This window comes from Phalacrocorax aristotelis, chromosome 3 (genome assembly GCF_949628215.1).
Source record: "Phalacrocorax aristotelis chromosome 3, bGulAri2.1, whole genome shotgun sequence".
In the NCBI taxonomy this organism is placed as follows: Eukaryota; Metazoa; Chordata; class Aves; order Suliformes; family Phalacrocoracidae; genus Phalacrocorax; species Phalacrocorax aristotelis.
This window is the reverse complement of record NC_134278.1, coordinates 69,632,176-69,653,914: the sequence shown is the minus strand read 5'-3', so window position 1 is coordinate 69,653,914 and position 21,739 is coordinate 69,632,176. Positions and strand designations below refer to the sequence as shown.

At 42.7% G+C, this 21,739-nt stretch overlaps 1 protein-coding gene across 5 annotated transcripts in view; it reads left to right on the top strand.

Moving 5' to 3' along the window:
* The first annotated feature begins 12,079 nt into the window (after positions 1-12,079).
* Positions 12,080-21,739, top strand: part of SCAF8 (SR-related CTD associated factor 8) — a 166,715-nt gene continuing 157,055 nt past the window's right edge. For all 5 annotated transcript variants that reach the window (XM_075087887.1, XM_075087890.1, XM_075087886.1 and 2 more), the window contains exon 1: positions 12,080-12,309. In XM_075087887.1, the coding sequence (XP_074943988.1) occupies positions 12,280-12,309 (30 nt within the window). In that variant the 5' untranslated portion in view covers positions 12,080-12,279. The remainder of the gene's footprint in view (positions 12,310-21,739) is intronic.

Sequence of the window (21,739 nt, the reverse complement as noted above, 5' to 3'; positions counted from 1 at the left end):
TAGCTTTGCCTGTGACTGATTCCTTGTGTTCCTAGTCCAGCCAATCTTTTCTCAAATGGATTTGAAGAGAAGTCCTGGGGAATTGTCAACATCAGTTACAGTCATGCAGAGCCTGATTCTATAATTGGATGCCACTTTGTTCCTTTATGTAAAACTTCAGAGGATTGCTAGGGTCTATCAACGCAAGCAGGCAGTTTGATGTTAGATTTGAGAAGAATTACTGTACTGACTTATTAGAACCAAATCTTGTAATAAATGCTGCCTCTTTGTTTTGGGTTTTTCCCCCCTTTGTCCAGAGAGCATTCTGGAATACGGCAAGCATGCTGAGTTAGAGGTATATTGTACTTTCTTTTCTCTTTCAGAAGTTTATTCAAATAAACATTCAGAAATCACCTTGCTAGTAATTATCACTTGCAGGTAATACAGCATGCCTAGCAGGTTGGATTGCCACATTTGCCACATGGATTACCTTTTTACTAAATGATAAATATGCAACTGTGAGTTTAATTATTTTCAAACTATTTCTGGACAGTAGCATAGGCTTGTTTCCTTTTTATGGCATTGCCTACCATAGCATTTGTAATTAATGATTCTCCTTTTGTTGGTTTTATTACTGTTGCCAGTCTGCTAGCACCAACTAAAATGTGTTGGAATTTTAACATATACAGAACTTGAGTTTTTCTTTTTTGTTGTACTCAAGTCATCATTTGCCACAATACCATGGGACACCATCAGGCAGAAATAACTAGTGCCTGGCTTCCCTTTATTAGAATTAGTGCTTTAATGACAGGATTGTCAGACCTTATGAAGCAAATACCGGTGTTATGGCTGGCAGACCTTATCCCTGTGGTTATTGTGCACTTTATCTATGTATAGCCTCAGCCTGGTTACATTATGTTACAGGTTTGGGCCTACCTGATGCTAAATCAAGGGGTTCAGAGTTGTGTAAATAAGCCTGAAAATTCACCACTGGTGACGGCTAGAAGGTCTGAGAGGCCAAATTTAAGATTGGAATCCTGTCTCTGTATGCTGAGTGAGAAGCAGTCATTGTCCTAGTCCTTAGGTAGCCTGTGACTGAACCAGAGAGCTCAGAATGTGAGGAAAAATTAGAGGAGGAAACCAAGTCATTAAAATTAAAAGAATGGGTTTATAAAGGCACTAATGGACCGTTAGCTTCCCATTTTGTGTCTACTTACACTTTGTCTCCTCCTAGTCACTTATGGAGAAATGACACAATGCAGGATATCTCTAGCAGAGGTGGTTCACAACTTGCATTTCTTTGAAGTGGAGCTCCATATGAATGCAGTGATTGATGGCCAAAAGCTGAGCTGTCAAGTTCTGGTCCTCGGTGTGCAAAGCACACCAGGTGTAAAGGTGTAATCTTGTTATTAAACCAAAGCAAATACATGTAGACTTCAGCTGAGTTGGAATACCTAAACTAAATAAAAATAAGTAATTTTTTATATGAAAATATATAAGCTACTACTAACTGTGGCTGGAGTGCAAATATCTTGCTAATAATCTAGCTTGTGTTTTGATATGGCATATATAATTAGCACAGCAGAGCAATACTGGCAATTCTTTATGAGTCTAATAGAAGTTCAGAATCACAGAATGTTCTGAGTTGGAAGGGACCCGCAAGGTTCGAGTCCAACTCCTGTCCCTGCACAGGACAGCCCCAAAATTCACACCATATCTCTGAGGGTGTTGGCCAAGAGCTTCTTGAATAGCGTCAGACTTGGTGCTGGGACTGCCTCCCTGGGGAGCCTGTTCCAAGGCTCCACCACCGTCTGGGTGAAGAACCTTTTCCTAACATCCAGCCTAAACCCCCCCAGGCCCATCTTCCTGCCATTCCCTTGGGTCCTGTCACTGGTTGCCAGAGATCAGCGCCTGCCCCTCCTCCTCCCCTTGTGAGGAAGCTGCAGACCGCGATGAGGCCTCCCCTTAGTCTCCTCTTTTCCAGGCTGAACAAACCAAGTGACTTTTGCTGCTCCTCATTCAGCTTCCCCATTAAACCCTTCCCCAACTTCATGGCCCTTCTCTGGATGCTCTCTAGTAGCTTTATATCCTTCATATACTGTGGCACCCAAAACTGCACACAGTACTTGAGTTTAGAAGAATAGTAATTTTTTTTTTCTGCACATGGCAGTGATTTTAAAAGAGAAAATGGAAGAGGGAGGATGGGAGGGCTTTCTGAAAAATAAACATGCTTAGCTGGCCTGCTAACGTTGAACCACCTCTTTCCAGCTGCATTGTAGAAGCCATGCTATTGGAGAGGATGGACTAGGTTTTGGGAGAGTTGAGAGTAAAGGATGGTCAACGCTTATGAGTGAGCAGGCAGGTACAGTCTCCCAGGCTTTTATTGCAAAGTCCTTTGGGCAGGCATGATGGGGAGCTGCTGGTTCCTGCCTGCAGACAAAACTGCCCTTAGTGGTGCGGGGAGAGGTATTTGTGTGGCCTTTGTTTGGGCGGGGAGAGAAGGCGCACGCGGGCAGGTAGGCGGAGAGGCAGGGAACCGCATTTCCCCCCTACAAGAGAGGCGTGTGAAGACCCTGGCTGCCCGGGGGAGCGCTCTTTCCCCTTTCCTCCCCGCCACGCCGGGGGCGGCGCTTCCGCGGGGAAAGCGCGGCTCGCCGGGGCGGGCCCGGCCGCTGCCGCTCCCCCCCGCCGCGGCCGCCAGGTGGCGCCGTTGCGCCGCGCCCGGGGCCGGGGCCGGGGGCTCGTTTTGCGCGCGGGGCTGCCGCCCTGGGGAGCCGGGGCTGGCTTCCAGGCTCCCGGAAAAACAAAACAGAAAAAGCCCGCAGGGCTCTAAATGCAGGCGAAGCCCGGAGCTAAAGCACAATAATGCACCCGAGCAGCAGCTTTCCCACTCTTAACCGCCCCCACGGTTACCCGGCGCCCGGTTTGCAGCTGGGTGTCCGAGGCTGGGCGCCGGCTTGCCGATAGCTCGCAACATCCTGGTCGAGCTCCACGGGGCTGCACCTCCTTCACGGGGCTTTTGGGGAAAAAGTTTTGATGGCAAAGAAGCGTGACGCGAAGTTGAGAAGGGGCTACGGGGCTGTGGCCCGAAGCCGTCAGGGGGCAGGAGTGCAGGGGTCCGAAGGCCAGTTAACCCGTGCGGTGGCCATTGCTGGTGCAGATTCTCCTTTGGGGACGGTGTTGTAATGCGTTTAGTAACCACTGTGAGCATGCTAGGAAAACTGAAGTGTTCTGCCGAAACTACTCTCTCGGTACCTCTATCTGAAGGACATAAGAATAAATCTTAGCACTTCTCTGTATATGGATTTTCATACAGCAAAAACAAGGCAAGATTGCATTTGAAAACTTTTAAACTTGGGCAAAAGTTCGTAATGCATTACGGTTTGTAATTATTTATGCTGTTTGTCAACTTTTTGCATTTCGCTTATCTCTGTACCATCACCAAAGAGGTTTTAGATCAGACGTTCAAGAGATTGATATTTTTGCAGATTGTAGGTTAGCTTCTCATCAGTTTAATTAGACCTGAATAGATGCATATGAGCCTGAAATGCTGAATCTGGCCATGAACGAATGCAGGGTTTTGGCCCGTAGGGAACGTACCGTGTTTCTGGTTGTGTAAGAGCTCACAAAATGATATAATAGCATTTTGTGAATTTTGCAAAGTAAGCGTAAGACTGGGGTCTGATAAAAGATTTATAATTTTAAAAATTATTATTTAAATAAGATGAGAAGGATCACCTGCTCATAACTGTTCATACTGCCAGTGGCTGGGCTCTGGTCTAGAGAGAATCCTTATTTTTCCTTTTTGCACCTTTTTCTGGGGGGAATTTGAGGAGGTGTATCTTTAAAGCACTATTGTAACATTGCTTTGCTGTTGAGCTGAAAAGCTCCATGAGCATATCCAAACCCTGCCGTTGCTGTGCCCTACTGTGCTGCTGAATGGGTCGTTTTTAGCAACTTCCGAGTGATTTAGGCTAGCGCTCTCACTGCTTAATGACAGCAATTCTTCGACTAATGCATTCACATAAAGAGCAGATTTGATGATATAAAATGCTCTTGAATGTTCACATTCTTGTCATAATACTATTATTTAGGCAAAAGTAATCTTTCAGTTAAGACACAGAGTATACCAGTGCTAGTTCCTTAAGGCTTGCCCTTAAAGAGAGTGACCACTCTAAAATACATCAAGCTTGCCAAGATGATTTCTGATGTGTTGCTTTTCAAAAGCCTTTGAGAGTCAACAGTCCAGATCTTACAGCTACAAAGTCTTAAAGCTGACAAAGAGGTTTTTAATACCTTATTCCATAAGTTCTGACCAGTGTAAGATCTACCTGTTATTACTTAGTAAGAAAACCCGCAATCATTTGATTTCACTAAGAACAAGCCTTATAATAAGTGAATACAAAGCATCTCAGTGTTTACATCCTTGTAGCAGTACTTTTTTCACCTGTTCATCTGTAGCTTTATATGGAATTGAAAGGGTACACAGGCCACATACCTCTCATTATCTTACATTAAGGCTATAAGTGCCCTTAAGTCCAAGCTTTAAGAGCCTGAGAGTTGAAGGTGGAGCATACTTCGGGATATCAAGCATGGCAAAGCATACCTTGTTAGCAAAAGGTATTTACTTAAAAAGGCTAGGTGGATTGCAATTTGTCCTGTATCAAAGCTAAAGCAGAGTGGTTCGGACTATACTGTGAAGCAGATCTCAGTGTTCCTTCAGAGGTAGTATGCACTTTTGCTCTCTATCCACGGCAATGGGTCTGATTCCACTAGTTGAGGTACCAGCAGCCCATGTGCTGTTCCCAGTGTTTTATGCAGTCCTGGGTTTAACATCCACAAGACGGTGGTTTTCGTAGGGCTTGTGTTTGGGCTAGCACAGCCTTGAACTGGGAAACTGTGGCAATTGCATAAAGTTTTTTGTTAGGTTTTTTTGTTTCTTAGAGTTGTTTTCAAAATGAGTTACATATGAAACTCTATTGGAAGGTTTTTTTTCCTCCAAATGATAGGTTACCATGGGAAAATGCAACTTTGTTCCTGTTTCAGTGCTCCTGTATTTTGGCTTTTAAACTGAACTTCACAGAATACTGTACACATATTTTTCTGGTAACACCCTCTTCCCTGGCATGAGAACAGGGCTTCAAGTGAGCCAGAGAAGGAAATGACCTGAAGCATCATGCTGGTTTAACTAGACTGTTTTGAGGATCGCTCAGATCTAGAAGGCATCTTCTTGCATTTACGTGTGACAAATTTAAAGACACACCTGTGATTGTTACTGCTAAGCTCTGCTGGACCTGAACCAGCCAGCCTCCAAGTCTGTCATCCTCCTGAGCTGAATTCTGAATGCAGGGATCTGCATCTGGAGGCTTGAGTAGTTTGGATGCTTGGGAGGAGCTGATTTCCCTCTGGTGGCTGCAAGAGTTTGGGAAGTGCAGTGCTGGCACACCTGAATAACTGTATGCGTGTCAGCTCAACCCAGCTGAGGTTAGTAACTCTGACTGAGCACTGACTGTGCTACAGTTCAGGTGGTGTTTTGCAGAGCCACACAGTGCTAGAGAAGTGGGAGGGTGTGTCTGTAGACTCTTGAATCTTTTGGATAGGTAAAGGATTAAGAGGTATTTTTAGACATTATTAACCACTTGACTAGTGGACAAAGGATTCTGCACATGCTGGAGGTAAGTGTATTTCTTCCCGTCAAGCTCCATGTGTGCCATAGTATCATCTCCTGCTACATCAGGGATTCTGCTTACTGCCTTCTGCCTACACTTTCAAAAGAGGAGGATACCTGGTTCACCTGCATACTGTGTGTTCTCTTAGTTTTTTTTAAATATCTGCTGTGCAATTTTCTTTATTAAATGTTTGTAGCCTCTTTGTGAGCTTGAACAGGTAAGTCTTATTCCTGGAGGAGGAAGAAAGGGATTAGACAGATGGTCTAACCAATGGCGAAAACTAGCAAGCATGTACTAGTGTCTTACTCAAAGCATACTGATAGTGTTGTCTAATAACATTCAAGAAGGATGACTGTTTCCTCATGCAGGACTTGAGCATTACACTCAGGGGTCCCTTTTTTTGCTTGTTTTATCCCAACCATATATCCTTTAATTGCATTAGGTAGTTATTATTAGGGCATCTGGAGAGAAATCTGAGTGTTGACACAAAAAGCTAACTGCCATGCCAGGAACATGTACTATTTCAAAACGCAGCTAATAGTGTAAATAGCAAATACTGTCATTCTTGTATGTGTTTTCAGTAAACACATTGGAATGGGAATATAAAAGGATAAAGAAAGCACAGCTGTGTAATCTTCTGCAGAAGTTGTAAGTATCCAGTGATTTCCTCCCCCCTCCCCCCCCAGGATTACCTTATCACCTGAGGTAGGGTGGTGGCTATTTAAAATTCCTCAGACTTTTTTGCTGGCCAACACCTTGCGTGCATAAATGTAATCATCCTTGTTCTGCGTGTTCCCATTTAACTTTTCCAGTGTAAGGCTTTCAGATTAACCTGTTCTTTTGTAAAGCACAAGCATGTTTTTGGGAAGAAAACAGATTTTCTGTATAGTTTCTGGCACCATGGACTTCTGGTGTCTTTCCTGTTGCTGTGTGAATTGCTAACGAGATGAGCCTGACTGTCCAAGATCTAACAGAGGCAGTAAGGAAAAAGAAATCATTTACTTTGCTAACTAGAATTACTGTTTGCTGAAAAGTAATGGAAAGTATAAGAATTCATCTTTTTAGGAAAAAGTGCAATAGATATGACTGTAATGAGGCCATAACTTGCCAGAAAAGAAGCCTGATTCTTCCAATTTCAGAACTTAACAGGTGAACAAGAGAAAAAACAGTCACTGTGAGAAGGCGGTGCATGTAATCTCTGAGAACTTTCTTCGTCAAATGTTTTTTTGTCAGTAGTCGATTAGGCATTGCAGACAGGTTTAATCAGTGTGAAATAAACCTTGGTCATTCCTTCATTTCTGATCTTCTACAGATTGTGACTTTGGTAGCTATCAGAACATAGATGCATGTGGTCGGTCTGGACCAACCATTGCAGAAAAACTTGTCTGGTTCCATGTATACCTGTGGCAAAGACCTATGCCCAGGGAATCTGTCTACTGATTTTATTTTCTTGATTGTGGTATCTTGCATTCTTACTTTTGATAGAAAAAGTGATCTTAAGCATTGGCTAAAATTTTTTCATGTTTATTTCTATGTCTACTTTTTTAAGATAATGAATGTGATAGTCTAGGTCTCATTTGTTAAGCTTGAAGCAAATAAAAACTTGGACAAGATTTCTCATTTTCCTACGTTATTTGCTAGAGACAGTAAAGAGAAATGATGGAAATGACTCCTAGTGTATTGTGCTCACTTTTGTTATGTTCTGTAATAAGGTTGTCTTAGACTGGGAAAAAGAACTCTGGTTTCGCAGCCTTATCATTGCAAATTGGAGATTTGGCATGTACAGGCAAAATAAAGTAGCAATGTAAAGGAGTGATCCAAATTGCTGGTCAGGGTCTGCTCTCCTTGCTGTCAGCCTGTACGTCAAAAGGAACATCAGCCAGCTGGTAAACGCTGCCCTTTTTTTTTTTTTAATTAATAAGTATTCTCAGTCCATCATCTCTGATGTTCTCACTTCAGGCTTTTTGACCCTAGGTTTGCTTGTTGCTCTACAAACAGCACCACCCTAAATAAGCTATCTTTTTGCTGTTTATAGTGTCTGAAATGTAACAATTTATCCTCCTTGAATTTTCCTTGAAATACTAAAGTATATTTTTGAAAGTTTTATTTTTTAGTGCTGGAATTTAATTCTTCAGGAAGATTTCAGTACATATATATATTTTTGTAGAGATCTACTGAATAACTATTTATAATTTGGTTTAGCTTGAGCTTTCCTCAAGCAAAAAATGGATATGCTTGTCATTAGAATTGGCTATAAAACATTTTTTTTGTCTCTTACAGTATTTGCAAGCTGAGATCATAAGGATCCTTGTAGTTCTGTTGTTACATTAAAATGAGATAAGCATGCTATAATTGCTGCTGCAAAATCGTTGTCTGACCTTTATTTTCAAAGAACTGTCTTGTTAGGAGCACAACTAAATGTTGACTATGCAACTATAAGAAACAAGAGTCACTCTACCTTGTAACTATGCTATAATCAGAAACAGAATGGCACAAAGTTCATACTTAAAGACTAAACCCCATACAGAATAAAGCATTAGGAAATGCTTCCTGTCTGAGCTTATTTTAGTGATGTTGGTAATGCCGCAGTAAGTGTGACTGGTATTGCCAGCACGCTTGCATCAGGGTATCCAGACCTCCTACAAGAAAGTCTGAGAAAAGTTACTTGAAGGTAATTTCCAAGTCTCTCTCTTCTGTTTCTTCCTGATAAAACCAGCTCCCTCTGAAACAACCCCAGACTTTTAGACTGTGCATCTGAGAACAGAAGCTGGCCTGTAAATTAAAGCCTCATTTGCCTTTGTTTTTCCAACAAAATAGTTTTCAGGTGTTTTCTGTGGTGTTTTGCTGAGAGAGTCTGACACCATCGTGCTAGGACAAGTGCAAGATATTCAGAGTAAGTCAAGCTTGACCAGAAGGAACTGTGTAGTAAACTAACTGGGGTTTCCAGGTTTCAGGCTATCACAAGCAACATGTGGTTACAAATACACTGACACTTCCATGTAATTTTGAAACTAACACTTGTGTGTGGTTTCTTCTGAGAGGAAGCAGGGAATTGCTCACTTGGATGGAGGATTTCTTGAGGGCATATGCCAGTATGACACTTGTTTGATCTATTGAGTCTATATTTGGACTTGTCAGAAGCAGGAAAAAGGCAGGCATACCTATTTTACATTCTCTTATGGGGAAAAAAAAATCACTGAATAGCAGATTAAAGATTTATTCAGTCTTGCTTTTCTCCCAGAATTGCAAAGCTAGGTGTTTGCATCCATGCAGGAGGTGTGCCCCATCATTGCAAATCCCTACATATAATTCATTGACATGTTGGAAAGCAAGTGGGATCTTATTTGCAAAATTGAAGTTTCCAGTATGAGTTTTGGCAGTTGTGCAGAGCATTGGAACCACAGAAAGCTTGTGTTCATTCTGCTCCACAACACAATGAGGAATGTCCCAGCTTTGGTATGAGTAATAGCGCAAGTCATTGAATTAGACAGTCTTGTGGGGCAAGGTTGCCCTGCCCCAGAATGAGCCAGTGTTTCTGCACTACTACTGTTTTGGTATGACTTCATTTGTATGCTTGCTTAATTTGGAACATTTAGTTATCAATCAGAGACGTATTACAGTATTTATTCTGTAGCCTATTTCTTATTCTTGGATGATAGCTAGGTCCTTATGAGATCAGGGATGTACTGTGCTCCTATGCCTTTTTTTTTTTCTACTGCTGGAATTAAATACAGGGTTGTTAAAAGGCTTTGTAACCTGAACTCTTTAAGTGATAAATATATTTGTTTAAATGTTTATTGCAGACCTACAACAAACAGGCTCAACACGGGGGGAGTTTCAAATTCAGGCTCTGTGTTTTTGAGGTCAAGGCTTTGTCCATACATCTCTAAGTGTAAATCCTACCCCTCCTTCTCTGGTTTCTCTTTTATTCCAGTGAAGGAAGGGGAAGAATTAATAACTTATGCTCTGGAATAAATATTCTGGAAAAGTAACTGCATGGGAGTTTTGTGGTCACTTCGAGGCCAATTTCAAAATAGTTTGTGCAAAGCTTTTTCCTTGTGCAGTGTGGTATTCATCCATTTTAATAAGGAAAACTAGACTTGCTTCACTTTCACCTACAAGGAAAGCTACTAGATCCTGGAGGATTGTTTGTAACTATAGTACTTCGGTAAGTTTTCCAAAGGAGTACAAAGCCAATAGTTTTACCAGTTACTCTTGTAATACAATGAATCCCATGTAAAGCCTCCACAATAACTTGAACAGAGTTGCCTCTTCACACTGTATTTAGTCTTAATTCCCCACAGGAAAAGAATGAAAGGGGAACAGAGGCCTTGTCCTCCCGGTAAGCATAATGTGCTTCTCTTAAATCGTCTGTGAAGCAGGACAGGTTGTGGCACAAAGTTGCCAGAAGGTTGGACTGAGCTAGGCAGTGCATAGAGTAACAGTGTTACTCAGCGTGGAAGGGACCTCAGGATCTCTCTAGTCCAACCTCAGTCTCAGAGCAGGGTCAGCTGTGAGCTCTGAGTGGGTTACCAAGGTCTATCCCATGGAACCTTGGAAAGGGATGGAGACCACACAGCTTCTCTGGGGAGCCTGTTACAGCACTTGGCCCTCTTCCTGATGTAAAAGGTTTTCCTTTGATTGTGTCAGAACCTCCCCTATTTTAATTTGACCCCTGCCTCTTGACCTCCTGTTGTGTACCTCTATTAAAGTGCCTTACCCAATTGTTTCAGAAAGATAAAAAATCTTAAGGAGCTTTAATCAGCCATTTTACTTCACAGGTATTGGCTGCTACTGGGTGCCCTCCCTACCCCATGGTCATCTTTTTTTTTTTTCCCCAGTCTGAACAGACCCAGCCCTCTCATCCTCTCTTAACAGAGCATTTGCTCTAGCCTCCTGATCCTCTTGGTGGCCTGATACTGCAACAACAGTGATTGCTAGACATGGGGGTTTCATCTAAGTAAGCCTGTTGGAGGGGAAAAGCTTCCAATTTTATTTGTAACAACACTTAATCTCTCTTGTGTGTCTGTAAGATGGAGCTGTGGGACTCCAGGTCTGCCTCAAATGCTGGTCTTGTCTTAATTTGTAAGTCTCCTTCTTTGTCAAGTAAAGCATGCTTTGGTTTGAGAGTCCCTGGTCCTGGCCTGTAACAGGAGCATTCACTGTCCATGAAGAGCCCTCATGGCTCAGGTCTGAGGGATGCTTGTGAGTGCAGGAGGGCAGAGTCTAGCCAGAGCATGGCCTAGGCTCTTGGCTGGAAAATAATGAAACGCTCTCCAGATCAGAGCCTAATTCACACTGTCACAGCTCTGCTGTGTTGGTAGAGTCCAAAGAACATGATGGAGCTCTGGGAAAACAGGAGCTAAAGACAAATCTAAGGTTTCATCCTCAATGCTTTTGAGCTCCTTGAGGCTCTCCCTGATGAAGGTGAGTCACATGGTGCCTTTGTATTTGAGGGAACAAAAATCCATGCCCTGGAAGCAAGTCCTGCTGCTTGATACAGCTGCTACTGCTGGGATTTCTCAGCTGAGTTTTTTGTGCTTCAGGGGGAGGCAGATGCTCTGCAGGGCTGGCATGGTGGCAAGGGATGCAGGCAGCACCACTCCTCACAGGGAAGCACACCCTGTCAGAAACTTAACCTGGGAACATGCCCTGGGTAATGAAACAGCAATGCCTTCAAGCCTAGTGCTGAATTTGGAGCCTTTTTAGTGTCAGATTTTCAAGTTATAATATTTATGTAATAGATGCACTGGGACTGGTGATTGATTTGCATTACAATTTTGTTGTTTCTCCTTTCCTCTTGATAAATAACACTCCTAATTGCGTGTGGGTTTTTTTTTTTTTTTTAATTAGGACTTTTTTGCCTTTCTATATCCCGCTGATTGTTTTTCCCGTTGTACCACCAGCCGGCGTGCTGTCCCCGGTTCCCCGGGCGGGCCTTGCTGGGAGGTGAGGGCTCTGCGGGCAAGGTGTGAGGGGACAGACGGGGCCGCCTTCCCCTGGGGATCAGGCCTTCAGCTGGAAACGGCGAAAACTCCTGGATTTGCCCCCGGTGACGAAACACCGCGGCGTTTAACATCTTGTTCCCGTAACCCCTCGCTTCACGCCGGGCCGGGGGCGCCAGGGCGGGCGCGGAGGAGGAGGCGGGGGCGGGGGCGAGGCGGGCCGCGCCGCCATGCCGGCAGCGCCTCTGTGGGGCGGTGCGGCCCGTCGGGCGTGCTGGCGCTGGCCGGCAGGGGGCGCTGTCGCCGCCTGCGTCGCCGTCGGAGCTGCGCGGCGAGGAGCCGCCGCGTGTCCGCCATATTGGCTCCCGCGCCGCAGCCGCCGCGCGTTGTTCCTCCATCTCCTGCCGGCGCGGCCCGGCGGAGCCGCCGAGTGGGGGAGGGGACGTCGGCGCCGCCGGGCGGGGAAGTGGGGCGAGGAGGCCGCGCGCTGCCGGGAGGAGACGGAAACGAGCGGGGCCCGCGTCCCTCCGCGCCCGCCCCCTGCGCCACCCGCCATGGCGAGGAGGCCCGGCGGCCCCTGAGCGAGGCGCGCGCGCACACACCAGACCGAGCCTAGCCCCTCTCCCGGCCGCGGCTCGGCCGCCATCAGCGGAGAGAAGCCGTCCGGCTCCCGCCTCCGCCGCGACATGGAGGCCGTGAAAGCTTTTAATAGCGAGGTGTGTAACCCCCCCACCCCCCCCCCGCTCCTTCCCCCTCGGGGTCGGGGAGCGGGCGGGGCCCCGGGGCCCGGCGCCTTCCCTGCCCCCTCCCGCTGCGCGCGCCTCGCCGCGGGGAGGGGGCGGGAACCGGGGGGGGGGGGTGCCCGGCGCGGGATGGGGGGTGTCGGGGAGAGGGGAGCGCTCCCGCAGGCGGGTCCGGGGGCTTCTCCCGGTACCGGCGGGAGCGGGCCGTTGTCACCGTCCCTAGGAAGTGGGGGGGGGAGGAGGGTAATCGAGGGCCCAGCCCCCCCGGCCCCAGCACAGGCACTCCTCCCGCCGTGAGGCTGTGGGGGGGACGGAGCGGAGAAGAACAGACCGGGCGGCGGGGCTGAGGGAGCGAGGGGAGGCCTCCGGCCTGCGGCGGGGCCGGTGATGCCCGGCCAACTTCGGGCAGGAGCCGGAGGAGGCTGCGCGGGAGCCTCGGGGGTCGCCGGGCCGGGGCTCTTCCCCACCCCTTTCGGCCGCCCTCTTCCCCCGCGCTAAATGCGAGCCCGCGCCCCGCCACGGCGCGCTTTAACACCTCGTGGGGGTATTTTTTTTTAAATCTGGGGACGGGAACACAAAGGCCTGGAGGCTTGGCTCCGTGTTTGAGAGCAGTATATCCGCTGTGGTCAGGATGGAAGCAGGCGTTCCCTGCGTGCTCAGGTGCTGCACCAAAGCACGGTGCTGAGGGTGGGATACAGCACCCACACACACAAGCGTACAGGCTCAGGTATTGGTACGGCGTCCGGCTTCTTTTTTGTGCCGGCTGTTAATGTTTATTGCAAGATAGTTCTTGTGGCAACTCTGCTTTGTTCCTTTTTATTGCAAGAGTTCCTATCGCTTGCATTTTGAAGCTACTGTGAGAACAAGGGAAATAAACACGTGTTTTCTGTATAGGAAGGCGTACATCTTAAAGAATAGATTTTTGTTTATATTAACTGTAGAAAGTATCAGCTCTGGTTACAACGTATGCTTCTACAGACTGCTTACATGCTGGCGCTCCGCGTTGCCCTCTCGCTACCCACATTGGGGATGTAGTACCGTTTTAATGATGTTAAGTAATACTGTGTTGGTTTGGGTTTTTAAAATGTTAATTTGATTTGTAGTGGAACCATGTGCCAACCATGGTGTTTCTACAAGCCACAAGTAAGATAGGTTTTTTAAATGGGCAGGTACTTTCTGATAACTCGGGAGCAGTTGAACAGCTGTAACTGATGTGCGATTCTAGGTGTTGCACTGTGTGCATTTTGAATTCTTAAGTGGAAGAAATCACATTGTGGCCACTAGAAGAAAAATAAATACTACAAACTATATTTTCCCCCCATTTTATTTTTTGATTGGTTTATGCGCTACATTGTTAAGTGGAGAAAAGGAAGAGTGTAGTCACAAGAACAGAAGAACTTAAGTAGGTTAGAACCTTTTTCTCGTACGTACCTACTAATGTGAGCAGAAGTCTTTACTTTCATATCGAAAAACAACTTCTGGCTGACATGCTGAGCACTCAGGTATAAGTACCGTAAAAATAATTAACTCTGAAGACTGAAGGAGAGAACTGCACGGAAGAGGAGAGCTTTAGAACATGCCTTAAATCTTCTAAATGCTTGAAAACCAGCAGACTATGGGTTATCAGGAGAGAAAATGTAGAACCTCAGGCAATGACATTTTAACCAACTTATCTCTTATGGTATTAATAGACAGCACCTATGAATAGACTTGTTTTTGACTTCTCTTTCAGTTTTGTTTTAACCTATGTTTCTGTATTTGAATGCTGGGCTGCACTGATAGGAAGGTTTTAAAGATGCTATGGCTAAACCCCTGGTCCTGGAAGTAAATGGTCCAAAACTTGCTATGTTTGGGGAATCCTGAATGTCATTGCTAGCAGCTCTTAACACCTGTACCCAGTGCAGAACTTGACTTTAACTTAATGTTCCATCATTGTGTCTGGTCTAACTGACTTTGCATTTTAGAACTGTGAAGTGATTAATAAATATTTAAAGTAGCTGAAGTATGTATGAATCCATATATTGGAGTTTGTGCAGTATCTAAATGCTCTTGATCAACTTAAAAAATATTTGCACTTCGCTTCTAAAAATCCTTTGCTTTGTTTATATTATGTTTTAAGGTCATGTTGTACTCCAGAAATGATGTCAGAGTTGTGTTATAGAGATTTTTGGCTTAAAGTAGACGTAAATTAAATTTAGCAGCAGATGGGATAGACTAAATTGTAGAAGAACTTTAACCATGCTTTCTCTTACGCAGTTTGTATTGAGTTAATAACCTTATGACAGTTTATGTAAGTTACTGGTGAAATCCAGATGATACTTTAGAAAGAACATTCCAAATACATTTAAACACTGAAGTAAGTCTGCAGGTTGGGTACTTCTGGGCTTGGGGTTTTTTTTGTTTGTTTTTTTAAAGGAAGGAGTTATGTTTGGATTTTGCAATGAAGCTAAAATAAAGGCAGCTCTTCATCTAGGTAGTATAGTTTACTCCAAATGTGTGTGTGAGCTGAGCAATATCTTGTATTATAGCTATTCTACATGACAATCAGAAATGGAAGTGATAAACGTAGGCTTGCCATTGATTTGATTAGAAAGAAATAGCTCAAGTTTATTTGAACTCTGACTATGGGAAATAATGCTGGCTATTGCAGAAAGCTGTTCCAGGTCTAGTGATGATATGTGGCATTGTCAGTCTATACCTAATCATATATATAAAATTAGCCCTAACATTTAAAATATTTAAAGATAAATTTAAAGATGAGAAATAATCACACTCATAAATAAAACATGCTTGGTATTGTTTTCATTTAATGGTTGATGCTTTACTGTTTCATTAAAACTGCATGGCAACTGAAAAACACAATATTGTACAACTGACTTAGTATACTGTTGAGGTAACTGGCAGTATTTTATACCACACAGTTTATCATTTGCTACAGTTGAGATCATAAGGCTAACCATTGCAGAATCATTTTACCTCCAGGTCTCATTCCAGGCCCTGAGGTTTTTCTGAAAAGTGCAACATCAAAGTCAAGAACAGGTCTTGACAGAAGAAAATGACAAATGTTTCACACTCTTTATATATTTTATAAAATGTGTGTTGTTGAAAAGGAGTAGAGGCAGGCATGTGTATCATCACAGTTCCATCACTCAGATGGTAACAGTTTAATTGCAGACCTACATAATCAAAAGTCAGTATTTGTTATATAGTCAGTTCAGTGTTAGTCTTGCCTTCGGCTTCAAATCTAGCCGTTCTCACATTGATTTCAGGTACTGTACCTGAAGTTGGTTTTGGGTGCTGTACTCCACAGAGTTTTCTTGCAGTGCTTGTCCTTGTTGCAGTGGCAAGCTTTGTATTTCCAGATTATTTTTCATTTTATGATGTGGAGAATGTATGCAGACAAGTGTGAAGGGAGACGGATGGATGCTTTAATTCTGAAACATATTTTTTAAATTGATACAAACCTGTAGAATAAACGTAAATAGTTTCACAGACAAGTGAATATTCAGAGGACTAGAATTTATTTTAGGGGAAGTTGAGTTCATGAATTAGTTTTAAATACAACATAAACTGGATATTTGAAGTAATACTTTGTTTAGTCATGGTAACTGCATCTTTAAGTATTGAAGAACAGGCATCTTAAACCTTAAATAATGTCATTTCAAAGGGCAAATTCAGTTTAGATGCTTATTTCTTCAAAAACTGCAATAGTAATTCACTGATTTATTTCAATTAAACATAGCATTTCATTCATTTAAAGTTTCTCAATATCTTTAGTCACATACAGGCACACACATCCTCATGCATGAACTGTCCATGATGATGCCCTTAGTGGTGTTTGTTTTTTTGCATGCTCTTTATTTAAAAAAAAAATCTCATGCATAAGCTGTGCATGCTTTGATCAAAGCATTGAAAATTTCTTGTACTTTATAAGTTGCTGAGACTGGCACCTGAAGTTTTGAACTATAGCCATTTAGAAGGTTAGTAGTGTTAAAACCTACTTAGGGCAGTTTGATAGCTTAAAACAATCTGAAAACAGGTCTAGTAGAATTTACATTGTTGAATCTGGTGAACAATAGTTGTTAGCATCCGGTGCTACTAATTTGAGCTGAAATGTGGTGGAAAAATTATAATTTTTGTATTTATCAGGCAACACAATGTATTACGATATTGGAGAGGCAATTGTGAAAAGGGCAATTGTATATTTTAAAAAAAGAGAAGAAAAGAACAAGGCAGAGCTTCTTCCTTGAAGCCCAGGAACAAGAAAGTCATGTGCTTTCTGATTCTTTTCAGAAATGCTGTGTTCATTTGAGTATGTTTTGTACAAAAGTTTAATTCCTCTTCTCTATACGATTGGGTGCTGATCTTTTAATGTACAAGGGAATTGAATGGAAAACTCAGTGTCATCATGGAGATGTTCCAAGGGCTGGAGCACCTCTCCTGTGAAGACATGCTGAGAGAGCTGGGGTTGTTCAGCCTGGAGAAGAAAAGGCACTGGGCAGACCTTACAGCAGGCTTCCAGTACCTGAAGGGGGCCTGCAAGAAAGCTGGAGAAGGACTTTTTACAAAGGCCTGTAGTGATAGGACATGGGATAATGGCTTTAAACTGAAAGAGGGTAGATTTAGATTAGACATAAGGAAGAAGTTCACTCTGAGGGTGGTGAGGCACTGGAACGGGTTGCTCAGAGAAGCTGTGGATGCCCCTTCCCTGACAGTGTTCAAAGCCAGGTGGTTGGGGCTTTGAGTAACCTGGTCTGGTGAAAGATGTCCCTGCTCGTGGCAGGGGGGTTGGAACTAGGTGATCTTTAAGGTCCCTTCCAACCCAAACAATGTGATGATTCTGTGTGGAATATGCTCCATCTTAATATGTTTCAAGATGAGGGCACACATAAAGCGCTGTAATATTAAGGTAGTGATTACAGTTTGCTGATGGTGATGTGGGTTCCTAAGCATTTTGTCTTGTTAAGATAAATGTCTTCTAGGGAGTGAGAGTTACAATTAAAACTTCCACAGCTTTGCAAGGCTGAGGTTCATCTGTCACCAGCAATGAAAATGGTTGTCCTGGCGTAGCTCATGATAAAGTAGAGTCACAGTGAGCTTTTGGTGTGCAGAATGCTCGTGAGAGCCACATAAGATGATAAGCGATACATGAAGTTATCGTTGCTACTTTTGGGTTAACTGGTTCTTAGGAAATTTGTCACTGGTAGGCACATAAGTCACTGACCTTTGTTGGCAATGCTGTTGTCTGTATGCTGTATTTGCACTTTGCTGTCTGGTCACCTTTATTGCGATGTTTCTTTAGAAGGTATGTTTTAAGTGGCAGTGGGAAACAGTTCAGCCAACTACATTTCAGAAATGTGACTCTTGAAAATGACATCTTAATTATTGAGCATTGGCATAGAGGTTTACAAAAGTACAGAAGTGTAAACAGACTATTTTAGACTGCTTTATTTATATGGCATATTCTAAGTCACCGAGGTGTCTTTTTCGTGAAAGAATGCCAGTTGATGCTGGAAAAAAGCTAAATAGTACACCTCATTAAGATGCTAAACAGAGGTTGATGCCAAATAGCTGGGGAGAGTGAAAAAAAATTATGCTTTTTGAAATAGGGAGCCAGGGATTTGATTAATGCAAGTAGTGATACTAGCAGTTATGTATGAGGAACAGCGAAAGGACATGTAAGCTACTACCTGGCGAGATATTTTTCTTCGATTCTGCTGCATGTCTCACGTTGGGTGAGGCACCTGGAACATCTGCAGAGCTTTTCCTAGCTGCTGAGAAAACTTGTGTCTGCTTCCTTTTCTCTCACTAATGTTTTACAAGTCGTAAAACGTGCAACCTTCTTTCATATCCTCTGCTGAAGGATTGTGCAGCTATGATGTGTTTAAAGCTTTCTTCTTTTTTGTTTATCTGATACCACGTTTGTGGTCAGATACTTGTAAATTCTGTTGTAGTGAATTGGGATGGAAGCTTTTGGTTTGCCTCTGTTCTTAGTTTTCAGAAGGAAAAAGTTAGTGATATTTGCATGTGCGTGTGGACACACACACACATCTGAAAAGTTGTCTGTTCTTCATTGTTGGCCTCTGGAATGGATGTGAAAAACGTCTTCAGTTTTATTTTGCTTTACAATCCCATAGTGCTCCTTGGAGAAGAAACACTGAATCTTTATAAACTATATGAATTCCCTTAAGATACAGCAAAATGTCTAAGAATTTGTTAATTCCCCTTTTGCTGTCGGGAACATTAAGAGCAGTATCAGTGAAATGTGAATACTTTATGCTGTTGCATCCCAGCAAGGGTTGAACTTTGCTGGCTCTCAGCTATTTGCTTTTTGTTAAAAGGGCGTGGGGAAAGAAAGCCCTTTTCTCTTCAAGATACAGTAAATATTAAATTGATGTTCACCTGATTAAATGTCTCCATGTGTGCTGAGTAAATATTTGGAGTTATAATATCACATTTTCTAAGACTTATCTGACTGTAGACTTCTGCCAGCCACAGAATATTGACTTCTGGCCTTGTAAAGATGTGATCATGCAAGGCTGTGTTAAAGGCCCAAAGTGTTAGGCAGCTTTTTGTGCATATCTTGCTCAAGGACCTAATTTCTTTTGTGAAGTAGTATAGGACAGACATTGATTATTTTTCTGCATTTGATATATACACTTCAAATTTCTTCTTAAACTGAGGTCTAGATTAGATCCCTATGAGCCTGGGAGGGTAATGTAGATCTCAGGATTCTGCTAACACTCTTGAGTTGTAACTGGATAGTTATGAGTATCGATCACACTTGCTACTCACTTAGAGCACAGTGAACCATTTTGTAGTTTAAAACAAATGCACTTCTGAACTCTCATGACTTCAGATCCTTTGATTTTTCACCTACTCACTAAGACCATGCCCAGGGCTACAATCTTTGGCAGAGTGCTTGAAATTATCTTAACAAGCCTTATTTGAGTTTGCTATCAGCAGTCTCTTTTCCTGTGGCAGTTGTAGAAGTGGAGTCTAGTAATCCAAATGGCTTTCTCACAGGAAAAAAAATTCAGAACAAAAGTATTTGATAAAGGAGGTCTTAAAATATGCTCTAGGCACTTGATTATTTTCATGAGGATTTTTTTCACTTAGGAAAAGGCCAGCTTTTTTTTTGTCTCTAAAATTGGTCCATCATTCTACCTCCAGACAGCCACCAAGAAATTTATCCCGAGTGGCTGATTCAACCTTGGTTGGAGCCAGCGTTCTTGGCCTCAGCAGCCACTGGTCTAACTCCATTGTGAGGCCTGGAACAGCGGTGCGTAATTGTCTGTTCACGTGTGTATCCAGAGTTCAGTGAGCTTGGCTTTGAACTCAGTAAACAGAATTAGTCCTGTTCCTGCCTCAGAACTGTTCATGAATTGCATGTGCATTTCTTTCCTTCTATTTTTTCTACTTTGAAGCTACCTTTCTGCAGTAGTACTCTGGGAGCACTGACAGCAGCAGCAGTCAGCTAGGTAATTTTAACCCTGTTCAGCAGCTGCTTCTGTGCTGCAGGATATGTGTTATTTAAGAGAAAAAGAGGATCTTCAGCTACTGTTTTACCTAGTTCTTTTCTTCACCTGTCCTTGCCAGTTGTGCTGACCAAAAGGGGACATTTTTTAAAATACAATTTAAAAAGAAATTGTTAAAATTTGGAGGAAGTAGGAGAAAATGAGTGCATTGCCACAGTCTGTCAGATTTATCCCCATCATAAATGTGTGTTTATTGTAATAGTCTGTTCTTTGTGCTGTTACACTTTTGGCAAGTGAGCTACCATTTGTACAAAGGTGGCAACTATGGATATACAACAATCTATCATTTTCTTTGTACTGGGTACATTACTGGTTTTACTGGTACATTACTGGGTTTACTGGGTACATTTTTTTGATTGTATGAGTTTGGGTTTTTTTTCCTCTGTTGGTTTGTTTTTAAGTTTCAGATGAGTAATACTGGACTGCTATCTTTTCTCCTAGCTTTGTGATTACACAAGCAGGTAGCTGATGGGCATTTTTCTGATGTTTTCACATACAGAAATACAATGCATGTGTTTAATATAATAAAATACATATGTGGAAGGTAAGGCTTGGCATCTTTGTTATTGTGTTTGCTGTTGATGTTTTTGAGGGTCGGCAGAGAGTGTTCTCGTGCCGTCATTGTAACTGGGAACAAAAGAATGTGTGAAAAAGCGGAGGGGCAGAGCTGAGATCCAGGAGGAAGTAATAGCGAGGAATGGTGGTTTGGGTGGATGGTGGCTGAGCAGTAAGGAAGTGTAGTGTAGCAACAGCTGAGAGATTGAAGACACCTGTTTTGGTAGCCTTGGGCTTGTTTATTTTGAAGTTCTGTCCATAACAATAGTTTTGAGATTGGAGTAAATATTCTTTTATAAACACTGATGAGAGCTGCACAAGGTGTTTTATGCAAGGCAGTGAACAGCTGTCTTACATGTTTGAATTGGAATTTATAATTGCAATAGCATGCATTTTTGGGCAAAGTATTTCAGAAGATCCATCATCTTGTGTTGTTTGGCCTAGGGTTCAGTGTTTCCAAATATTTGTTCATTGGGAGTTGAGTGGTAAGGGTTTCCTTTGTTTTCTTTGGTTTTCTGTTTTCAATGTTTGTTAGTTACTTCCAAAAATTGAAGTAGAATTAATTACATGCATCTTTTGCTTTCCATCTCTATTATTCTATAGCTTGTTTTTCTTTAAAGAGGTACAAAATACTGTTCAATTGAATGCTGCGCACTAGAAAACTGTTGGTTTAAAAATCTTGGCCTCATGGCATGACTTCAGGGAGCTCTCTTGACAAATCATTTAGAAATTACGACAACAGATAAAAATATGATTCTAATATTTTGATATTGGTATGGTTGCCGTTTAAAAAAGAGAAATAATCATACTTATAAATGTCTTTGGATTTTCCAGAGGTTAAGTCCAAAGAGGTTATAATGTATTAACCAGGTTGTTGGAAGCCTATGGAAAGATCTGATCAGACTGACGTTCTTCAGAATACTGATTCTCCTCTACATATTAAAAAACCAAAGCTGGTTCACATGAAAAGGAAGAGATTATTCTCTGAATCTGCTCTAAATTACAGCTTCAGGTAATATGTTGATCTTCATAGCGTGGTTAGCAGATATGCTGTAGTAGCCATTGCTTCTTAGTTTTCAGAAATGTGAAGCGGAACACTTAACAGGAGAGGAGAAACATTTATATAACAAATATATTGGTTGGAGAAATCCAACCCAGTATAAACCATGATTTTTTAAAAAAAAATTTATATAATGAAGTCTCATTGTGAAAGCAGGGGATTTTAAACAATATCTAAGGAGAAAACATTCTGAAATCAATATGACAAGGCAGCTTTTGTTGTGAGCCCTAAAAACGGTAGAGAAAATGTG